This window comes from Triticum aestivum, chromosome 6B, assembly GCF_018294505.1.
Source record: "Triticum aestivum cultivar Chinese Spring chromosome 6B, IWGSC CS RefSeq v2.1, whole genome shotgun sequence".
Taxonomy (NCBI): domain Eukaryota; kingdom Viridiplantae; phylum Streptophyta; class Magnoliopsida; order Poales; family Poaceae; genus Triticum; species Triticum aestivum.
The window spans coordinates 157,747,222-157,758,057 of NC_057810.1; the positions used below are offsets into that span (position 1 = coordinate 157,747,222).

General features: G+C 44.9%; 1 protein-coding gene across 1 annotated transcript; it reads right to left on the reverse strand.

Moving 5' to 3' along the window:
* Window positions 1–4,027: 4,027 nt before the first annotated feature.
* LOC123133831 (uncharacterized) lies at window positions 4,028–4,970 on the reverse strand. The gene is made up of 2 exons (XM_044553234.1): window positions 4,404–4,970; window positions 4,028–4,312 (listed from the first exon to the last, which is right to left on the reverse strand). Exons 1-2 carry the CDS (start codon window positions 4,938–4,940, stop codon window positions 4,232–4,234), a joined length of 618 nt encoding a protein of 205 aa, XP_044409169.1. The 5' UTR covers window positions 4,941–4,970; the 3' UTR covers window positions 4,028–4,231.
* Window positions 4,971–10,836: the final 5,866 nt, after the last annotated feature.

Sequence of the window (10,836 nt, forward strand, 5' to 3'; positions counted from 1 at the left end):
CACCAGAGAAGGTAACCCAATTTAGGCCGATCAGCTTATGTAATGTGCTATATAAAATAATTGCAAAAATGGTGGCTACTCGACTGAAGGTTTTTTTACCAAAAATTATTAGCCCAACACAGAGTGCATTTGTACCGAGCAGGTTGATAACGGATAATATTTTAGTGGCCTACGAATGTTTTCACACAATCAAGAACAAAAGAGAGGGTAGAGAGTTGAGTGGACTTTTTTGAAGGAGATAATGTTGAAATTGGGTTTTCGTCGTGAGTGGGTTAACTTGATTATGTAATGCGTCTCAACCGTAGAATACAAAGTAAGGATCAATGAAGAGGAAAGTGAGAGATTTAAACCTACGAGAGGGTTGAGAGAGGGGGACCCTCTATCACCATACCTTTTTTTGCTGTGCACAGAAGGATTGACTGCCTTGCTTGCGCATGCTGAAGAGAATGGAAACATATCAGGATTAAAGTCTGTAGAGACGCCCCGCCAGTCACATATCTTCTCTTTGCGGACGGCTCATTGATATTAATGAAAGCCAACCAACATAATGCGGAAAAACTGAAATCAGCACTAGATTTATATTGTGCGGCGTCGGGACAGCTAGTAAGCGTTGAAAAATCCAGTATTTTCTTCAGTTTTAATGCAAAGTAGAGATCAAAGAACAATTGTGTACAACGCTAAATATAATGACGGAGGCTCTCATTGATAAATATTTGGGCTTACCAGCAAATGTGGGTGTTGATAAAACAGACTGCTTTAACTTTTTGATTGAACGTATTGTTAAGAGAATTAGTGGTTGGAAGGAAAAATTACTTTCTGCCGGGGGAAGGAGATCCTATTAAAGGCGGTAATCCAAGCCATACCTACGTATGCAATGTCGGTCTTTAAAATTCCTAAAAAGATTTGTAAAGGAATCATTGACGCGATGGCACATTTCTGGTGGGGAGACGAGGAGAACCAGAAGAGGATGCATTGGATGGCCTGATGGAAAATGTGTGTACCAAAAAAACAAGGAGGAATGGGATTCCGTGACATCCACTGTTTCAACCTGGCTTTGCTTGCAAAACAGGCATGGCGTCTCCTTGATAATCCTGACTCCTTGTGTGCTACTATTTTAAGGGCCAAGTACTATCCTAATGGTGATTTGCTGAACTCCAAGCCAAAGTATGGTGCTTCCTTCACATGGCAAAGTATTATGGAAGGCATCACTACTCTCAAGCGAGGTTATATTTAGTGAGTGTGGGATGGACATAACATCTACATTTGGGAAGATGCCTGGATCCCAAATTGTGCCACTAGAAAGATTGTTACCCCTAGGGGAGGGCACTTGTTATCAAAAGTCGTAGATTTGATTGACCCGGTCTCCAACAATTGGGATGAGGACCTGATTAGACAAACTATGTGGACCATTGATGCACAATGGATTCTTTCAATCCCAATTTCGCAACATAATATGACAGATTTTATTGCCTGGAGTTATATGAAAAATGGTATGTTTTCAGTACGTTCTGCTTACTCTGTGGAGTGGAACTATCAGTATGGGAGCAAACTAAAATATTCCAACGGGATGGGATGGAGCATACCTAACCCTATATGGTGTCAGATATGGAAGTTATCTTGTCCGGCTAAAGTCAAATTTTTTGTATGGCAGACACTACATGGCACTCTCCCATGTCGGGCAACACTCACTAATAGGCACATGAAGGTCTCGCCCTCTTGCCCTACCTGCTCTCAGGGTGTAGAAGATATGAAGCACTTGCTTTTCCTTTGTAGAAAAGCGAAGGAGGTTTGGAAAAGGCTAGGGTTGGATTTGATTATTGAGAGCTTGTGAGATTGATCGTGCTGGAGAGGCAACATTGGAATACCTATTACTCCTTCCAGATCAACATCTGCGCATTATGGGGTACGAAAATGTTCAAGAAATGATAGCTATCTCAGCTTGGTATCTATGGTGGGAAAGAAGGAAATTAGTGCACAAGGAACTAACTCAAAATGCGACTCAAATCTCAATGGGGATCATAGCTCTTACATATAGTTTTGTAAACGCATCATCTTCAAAGCTGTCCATGAAAAAGGGGGGTTGGCAATGTCCTTCTAGGGGCTTTGTGAAACTCAATGTTGATGCCTCTTTTGACCATGACTTGTTGGAGGGTACGATGAGGGCAGTATTGAGAGACAACAAAGGTAGATTTATTGCAGGAGGGAATGGAAAGATAGACTACTGCGCGGATGTTCTCATGGCAGAGGCCTTAGCTCACAAATTTGGCCTAAATTTAGCGCAAAGGGCAGGATGTAATCGCCTAATCATCAACTCTGACAATCTGGAGGTGATTGAGACCATGCAGGACGGAGGACAGTCAGCGGGAGCGGCGGCGGCAATCTTCGATGACTGCTATCACTATGCTTGTGATTTTATCATGGCTAAATTCGAACATTGTAATAGAGAGGCAAATAAAGTAGCACATGAACTTGCTAGATTAGCTAGGTTTTTTCTGACTTCGGATTGGTTTGAGGAGCCTATTACTGAAATTGTGATGTTTCTCACAAGTATTGATTATTGCTAATGAATAAAATTTCGTTTTAATTCAAAAAAAAAGATCCATGTGGACGCTAGTGTAGCCCGATCTAGCTCGAGTGGCTCGGCAGCAGCGGTGTGCCGAGATGCAAAAAGTCTATTCATGGGCAGTTCGTCCATAGTTGCTCGTGGAATCTCCAATGCTACCACGCCGGAAGCAATTGCATGTCGAGATGCCATGTCGCTTGTGGGGGATTTGGTACTCGAGATGCAAAAGGTCTATTCATGGGCAGTTCGGCCATAGTTGCTCGTGGAATCTCTAATGCTACCACGCCGGAAGCAATTGCATGTCGAGAGGCCATGTCGCTTGTAGGGGATTTGGTACTCCAATTTATTTTTGTTGGTTAGCTTGACCCTTGTTTTTTTTGACTAAAAGGAAACATTTTTTTTGCAAAAAAATCAGATCTATTATAAGAATTCACCGGAAGTACAAAACACCTCAAACATAATAAAATTACATCGAGGTCCATGGACAACCGAACGACCATTGCCGCGGCCACAACGAGCCGCCCTGACCTTGTCAATGACAACCGGAAAGTCTTCGTGCACTTGCCCCTAAGGACCAACAGTCTGAAGCATTTTTGTTGTTGCATCGGAATCGAAGCAGGAGGTTATCAAGAATGTAAATGAAGGCACTAGCAGTAACTATGGGAGGATTGTCAGGGAGATCAAGCAGCAAGCGTCCAGTTTTAACTGTAAATTTACTTTTAAAGGAAGAGGGGTGAATACAGAAGCAAATAGTCTAGCTAAAATTTCAAATTCTTTGGATGAGGGGCGCCATGTTTGGTTTCACCCTCATGATCCATATTGTATCCCAATTCTATGGCTTTTGATTAATAATACTTAGTTTTCCCCCTAAAAAAACATAACTCCACTACAATTCTTTAAAGTATGCCAAAGATGTAAGCACCGATTAACTCTCTCTTCGATTGGGTGTCTAATTGCTTATAGGATCAGTTCAAATCTGATGAGGAAGGGAAGAACAGAGGAACAAGGCACACCAGCCACTCCTATCCTATCCAATCGCCGAAGTCATTCCGTCCCTCCTCACTCGTTACAAGTGTCATCTGTGTATTTATACACTGGTCTATTAGACCCATTCCGGCCCAAATGACCGAGCAGGCCGCTTATGGATCCTCCTGGGCCTGGCCTTGTCGTTGCTTGCCGGATCGCCCTGTAGCGGATCACGCCTTGTCGTTGCAGTAGTAGCAGAGTCGCTGACAAAAGACAGCACGCAGATCTGGAAGTTCGAATCGTTGCCACGCTGGTGTGCTTTCAGTCATGCTTGTGGGGAGGAGGATGCGGGGTGCTGCTGTACTGCAAGGAACAGATGGCTGGCGATGCGCATATCAGAAGGTGGGCGAGCCGACTGATTTCTCACCAAAATCAGCCGACTGACTTAGCATCCGTGCAGGAAAAAAATACATAATGATGTCCATTATACCCCACTAGTGCACCGATAATCCTTGTACTTGCCTTTATTTCATACCATAAGAGTTATAAAATGGTGATCGGAACAGACTTCCAACAGAGCGGGCGTAGGACAGTTAAGACATGATAAAAATCGCAGACCATGACCAAAAGACAGACGACAATGACACGGCAAGGACAGGCTCGAGGAAAAGCCTCGGACTCGGAGGATAACACTTCGAGGGTTCAGGCCCTCCGGCTCATCCCAAGGAAGACGTCGGTGAGAACCGTCTTGGACTGCAGTGACGCCTTCAGTATCTGGAGACCCTGCAAACGCACATCATATCAAGAAGACATTAATTCAACCGCGCTATGTATAGCAGATTAGACGTAAGTATATAGTTACACCGGCCGCTACCTCAGCGTAGCCCAGTTGGACCGTCTTCTCCTGGAGAGAGCCGATGTCCCTGATGCCAAACGCGTTGAGCATGGTGATCCCGGAAATGGTGGACATGGGAGCAACCGTGAGGTCGTCCATCACCGTGTAAGTCACGATCCCCTGCACAAACCCGTCGCGGGTCGCGTAGCCGAGACCGCTGTAATAGCCCGAGGACCCCGTCGTCGTCGAAGACGACGACGCGTCGGTAAGGAGAAGCTTGCCGCTCTCGCAGCCACCGGCGGGCGTGAGCAGGGAATCCTTGGCGTCGCTCCGGAGGATGTACGTGTCGTCGAGCTTCTCGACGCTCCGGTACAGGTTCCCGACGCAGCCTACCATGAAGTCGGAGGTGAGCAGCTTGACGATCGTGCTCACCGGCAGGGTGAGCAGGGAGAAGAGGAAGTCGACGACGTCCTTGCCGGCCTCGGCGTAGAGCACGCGCTGGGTGCGGCTGTTCACCAGGAGCTTCATGCTGAGCTTGCTGGAAGTGGAGCTGCCGCCTTTCTTCCGAGAGGCCATCTCGCACGTACGGGTCAAGAGGAATGTCGGGAGATGCACGGAAAACCCAGATTGTTGGTCTATTTATACATCCGAAGAAGAAGAAGAAGAATGTAGGGAGACTCAAGTCCGGCCGGCCGTATATATCGGCATGCATGCAGTCCATGCACTTTATTACTAGTGGACTAGTGGAAGCCCAGGACCACGGGCGTTCATGTCGTGCGTGTAACGTACGTGGCGGCGACGACGATTCGATCACTTCAGCGGCATCAATGAAACTTGAAACGTTCGTGCGCTTCGTTGCCCTGGTTTCTCCTCGGCCCCAGTATGTTCATGTGGGACCTCAATTTTTTTAATTATTTGATTGAAAATTGCTCACCGCGTCTGCCACACGGTCATGTGGGACCTGTAGGAGCTGCACCGTCACCGGAGGATTCGAGCAACTCTAGCAGACCCCGCATCCCGTCGACCCGCATAACTCATTTGCAGTTCGCGCAAAAGCACTTTTGTGGGCCGGCGCGGGCTGGCACAGATGCAGACCCCGCATAATGAACCCGTAAAAAAACATATTCACGGAATATGCTTTTTTACGGGTCGGCTTATGCGGGTTTTGATCTGGCGCAGCTTGTCCCGGCCCGTAAAACTTAGTTTGATCTACCATAATGCTTTTATTTGCTTTTGCAACAACATTACATACAAAATATATCACCAAATCTTGGCTAGAATAGCAAAACCAAAAAAAACAAGAACCACAAGAATGCATTTCAGAAGATTTCCAACTTCCATAACTGCTCCCACTAGTTAAAGCAATATCTTCTCCATTCACTCATTGTTGATCTGGGGATTCTTGGTCTTGTTTCGTTCATTCTTGATTCTTTCTTCATTCTTCATCTTTGGTTTCGAAGAAGTCGACATTGCTTCCCCTCTAGTTGCACATGCAGCCGCATCATTGCCTTCGATTGTACTAAGGAGTGCACTAACATCTATTAAGTTTCTTTCTATCAACACATCAATGTATTGGCCTTCCCAAAACCAACATGAGCATCCATCGTCCTACACAAAAGATTGAGCAATTTCGAAGTGAGCTACCGTACTTGAAGAATGAGCTATGGAACGAGCTACCACAAGTGCACGTACCCCGTCGTTTTCGCATTTGTAGAACACCCATCCGGGGTGCTTCGGCGTGCCCGAAGTGAGCCGCAGCACTTGGCACGGGCAGTCGGCGCACTGTATGAGCGGCATCGGCAGGCCACAAAGACGCTGCGCGAGCAACGAGCCCGGTGGACGGCCGGACGAGTCCATGCCCGCAAACCTTCGGCGGCGGCGGGCGAACGAACCCGCGCCTGCATGCGGCGATGCGCCCTTGCCTGGACTGCGGGAGAGGCTCCCCGACCACTGAAGGAAATATGCCCTAGATGCAATAATAAAGTTATTATTTATTTCCTTATTTCATGATAAATGTTTATTATTCATGCTAGAATTGTATTAATAGGAAACATGATACATGTGTGAATACATAGACAAACTGAGTGTCACTAGTATGCCTCTACTTGACTATCTCGTTAATCAAAGATGGTTATGTTTCCTAGCCATGTACAAAGAGTTGTCATTTGATTAATGGGATCATATCATTAGGAGAATGATGTGATTGACTTGACCCATTCCGTTAGCTTAGCACTTGATCGTTTAGTATGTTGCTATTATTTTTTTCATGACTTATACATGTTCCTATGACTATGAGATTATGCAACTCCCGTTTACTGGAGGAACACTTTGTGTGCTACCAAACGTCACAACGTAACTGGGTGATTATAAAGGTGCTCTACAGGTGTCTCCGATGGTACTTGTTGGGTTGGTGTATTTCGAGATTAGGATTTGTCACTCCGATTGTCGGAGAGGTATCTCTGGGCCCACTCGGTAATGCACATCACTTAAGCCTTGCAAGCATTGCAACTAATTAGTTAGTTGCGGGATGATGTATTACGTAACGAGTAAAGAGACTTGCCGATAACGAGATTGAACTAGGTACTGAGATACCGACGATCAAATCTCGGGCAAGTAACATACCGATGACAAAGGGAACAACGTATGTTGTTATGCGGTTTGACCGATAAAGATCTTCGTAGAATATGTAGGAGCCAATATGAGCATCCAGGTTCCGCTATTGGTTATTGACCGGAAACATGTCTCGGTCATGTCTACATTGTTCTCGAACCCGTAGGGTCCGCACGCTTAAGGTTTCGATGGCAGTTATATTATGAGTTTATGTGTTTTGATGTACCGAAGGAGTTCGGAGTCCCGAATGAGATCGAGACATGACGAGGAGCCTCGAAATGGTCAAGACGTAAAGATCGATATATTGGACGACTATATTTGGACTTCGGAGAGGTTCCTACCGGAGAGTTACGGGAATTCGCCGGGGAGTATATGGGCCTTATTGAGCCATACGGGAATAGAGGAGAGAGGCCAAAAGGAAGGAGGCCTGCGCCCCCCCTCTGGTCCGAATTGGACAAAGGGCGCAGCCCCCTTTTCCTTCTTCCTCTCCCCCTCTTTCCTCTTCTCCTACTCCAACAAGGAAGGAGGGAGCGCGCCCCTCCCCCTTGCTCCTTTATATACGGGGGCAGGGGGGCACCTCTAGGCACAACAACAATTGATCCCTTGGATCTCTTAGCCGTATGCGGTGCCCCCCTCCACCATAGTCCTCCTCGATAATATTGTAGCGGTGCTTAGGCGAAGCCCTGCGACGGTAGAACATCAAGATCGTCACCACGCCGTCGTGCTGACGGAACTCTCCCTCGACACTCAGCTGGATCGGAGTTCGAGGGACGTCATCGAGCTGAACGTGTGCTAGAACTCGGAGGTGCCGTAGTTTCGGTGCTTGATCGGTCGGGCCGTGAAGACATACGACTACATCAACCGCGTTGTTCTAACGCTTCCGCTTTCGGTCTACGAGGGTACGTGGACACACTCTCCCCGCTCGTTGCTATACATCACCAAGATCTTGCATGTGCGTAGGAATATTTTGAAAATACTACGTTCCCCAACAGTGGCATCCGAGCCTGGTTTTATGCTTAGATGTCATATGCACGAGTAGAACACAAGTGAGTTGTCGGCGATACAAGTCATACTGCTTACCAGCATGTCATACTTTGGTTCGGCGGTATTGTTGGATGAAGCGGCCCGGACCGACATTACGCGTACGCTTACACGAGACTGGTTCTACCGACGTGCTTTGCACACAGGTGGCTAGCGGGTGTCAGTTTCTCCAACTTTAGTTGAACCGAGTGTGGCTACGCCCGGTCCTTGAGAAGGTTAAAACAACACTAACTTGACGAACTATTGTTGTGGTTTTGATGCGTAGGTAAGAAGGGTTCTTTCTCAGCCCGTAGCAGCCACGTAAAATTTGCAACAACAAAGTAGAGGACGTCTAACTTGTTTTTGCAGGGCATGTTGTGATGTGATATGGTCAAGACGTGATGAGACATAAGTTGCTGTATGAGATGATTATGTTTTATTGAAGTTATCGGCAACTGGCAGAAGCCCTATGGTTGTCTCTTTGTTGCATAAGATGCAAGTGCCAAATAATTGCTTTACTTTATCGCTATGCGATAGCAATAGTTGCAAGAGCAATAGTTGGTGAGACGACCATGTGACGACACATTGATATAGATCAAGATGATGAAGATCATGGTGTCGTGCCGGTGACAATAGAGATCATGACAGTACTTTGGAGATGGAGATCAAAGGCGCAAGATGATCATGGCCATACCATGTCACATATTTTGATTGCATATGATGTTTATCTGTTATACATCTTATTCTTTTTTTGTTTGACGGTAGCATTTTAAGATGATCTCTCACTAATTATCAAGAAGTGTTCTCCCTGAGTATGCACCGTTGCGAAAGTTCTTCGTGCTGAGACACCACGTGATGATCGGGTGTGATAGGCTCTACGTTCAAATACAACGGGTGCAAAACAGTTGCACACACGGAATACTCAGGTTAAACTTGACGAGCCTAGCATATACAGATATGGCCTCGGAACACAGAGACCGAAAGGTCGAACGTGAATCATATAGTAGATATGATCAACATAGTGATGTTCACCATTGAAAACTACTCCATCTCACGTGATGATCGGACATGATTTAGTTGATTTGGATCACGTGATCACTTAGATGACTAGAGAGATGTCTGTCTAAGTGGGAGTTCTTAAGTAATATGATTAATTGACCTTTAATTTATCATGAACTTAGTCCTAGTAGTATTTTGCAAATTATGTTGTAGATTAATAGCTTGCGTTGTTGCTTTCATATGTTTATTTTGATATGTTCCTAGAGAAAATTGTGTTGAAAGATGTTAGTAGCAATGATGCGGATTGGATCCGTGATCTGAGGTTTATCCTCATTGCTGCACAGAAGAATTATGTCCTTAATGCACCGCTAGGTGACAGACCTATTGCAGGAGCAGATGCAGACGTTATGAATGTTTGGCTAGCTTAATATGATGACTACTTGATAGTTTAGTGCACCATGCTTAACGGCTTAGAATCGGGACTTCAAAGACATTTTGAACGTCATGGACCATATGAGATGTTCTAGGAGTTGAAGTTAATATTTCAAGCAAATACCCGAGTTGAGAGATAAGAAGTCTCCAACAAGTTCTATGGCTAAAAGATGGAGGAGAATCGCTCAACTAGTGAGCATGTGCTCAGATTGTCTTGGTACTACAATCGCTTGAATCAAGTGGGAATTAATCTTCCAGATAAGATAGTGATTGACAGAGTTCTCTAGTCACCATCACCAAGTTAGTAGAACTTTGTGATGAACTATAGTATGCCAGGGATGACGAAAACGATTCCCGAGCTCTTCGTGATGTTGAAATCGACGAAGGTAGAAATCAAGAAAGAGCATCAAGTGTTGATGGTTGACAAGATCACTAGTTTCAAGAAAAGGGCAAAGGGAAAGAAAGGGAACTTCAAGTAGAATGACAAGCAAGTTGTCACTCCCGCGAAGAAGCCCAAAGCTGGACCAAAGCCTGAAACTGTGTGCTTACACTGCAAAGGAAATGGTAACTGGAAGCGGAAATGCCCTGAATATTTGGTGGATAAGAAGGATGGCAGAGTGAACAAGGGTATATTTTATATACAGGTTATTGATGTGTACCTTACTAGTGTTTATAGTAGCCCCTGAGTATTTGATACTTGTTCGGTTGCTAAAAATAAGTGACTCGAAACAGGAGTTACAGAATAAACAGAGACTAGTTGAGGGTGAAGTGACGATGTGTATTGGAAGTGGTTCCAAGATTGATATGATCATCATCGCACACTCCCTATACTTTCGGGATTAGTGTTAAACCTAAATAAATGTTATTTGGCGTTTGCGTTGAGCATGAATATGATTTGATCATGTTTATTGCGATATGGTTATTCATTTAAAGTCAAAGAATAATTGTTGTTCTGTTTACATGAATAAAACCTTCGATGGTCATACACCCAATGAAAATAGTTTGTTGGATCTCGATCGTAGTAATACACATATTCATAATATTGATGCCAAAAGATGCAAAGTTGATAATGATAGTGCAACTTATTTGTGGCACTGCCGTTTGGGTCATATCGGTGTAAAGCGCATGAAGAAACTCCATAAAGATGGACTTTTGGAATCACTTGGTTATGAATCATTTGTTGCTTGTGAACCGTGCCTTTTGGGCAAGATGACTAAAACTCCGTTCTCCGGAACAATGGAACGAGCTACTAACTTGTTGGAAATAATACATACCGATGTATGCAATCCAATGAGTGTTGATGCTCGTGGCAAGTATCGTTATTTTCTGACCTTTACAGATGATTTGAGCAGATATGCGTATATCTACTTGATGAAACATAAGTCTGAAATAGTTGAAAAGTTCAAAGAAT

Excerpts from the sequence above, each read along its gene's own strand:
- LOC123133831 (XM_044553234.1), bottom strand. The coding sequence starts at position 4,940 with ATGGCCTCTCGGAAGAAAGGCGGCAGCTCCACTTCCAGCAAGCTCAGC. Across the intron at positions 4,313-4,403 it reads TCCAACTGGGCTACGCTGAG|GGTCTCCAGATACTGAAGGC; the intron begins GTAGCGGCCGGT and ends GTGCGTTTGCAG.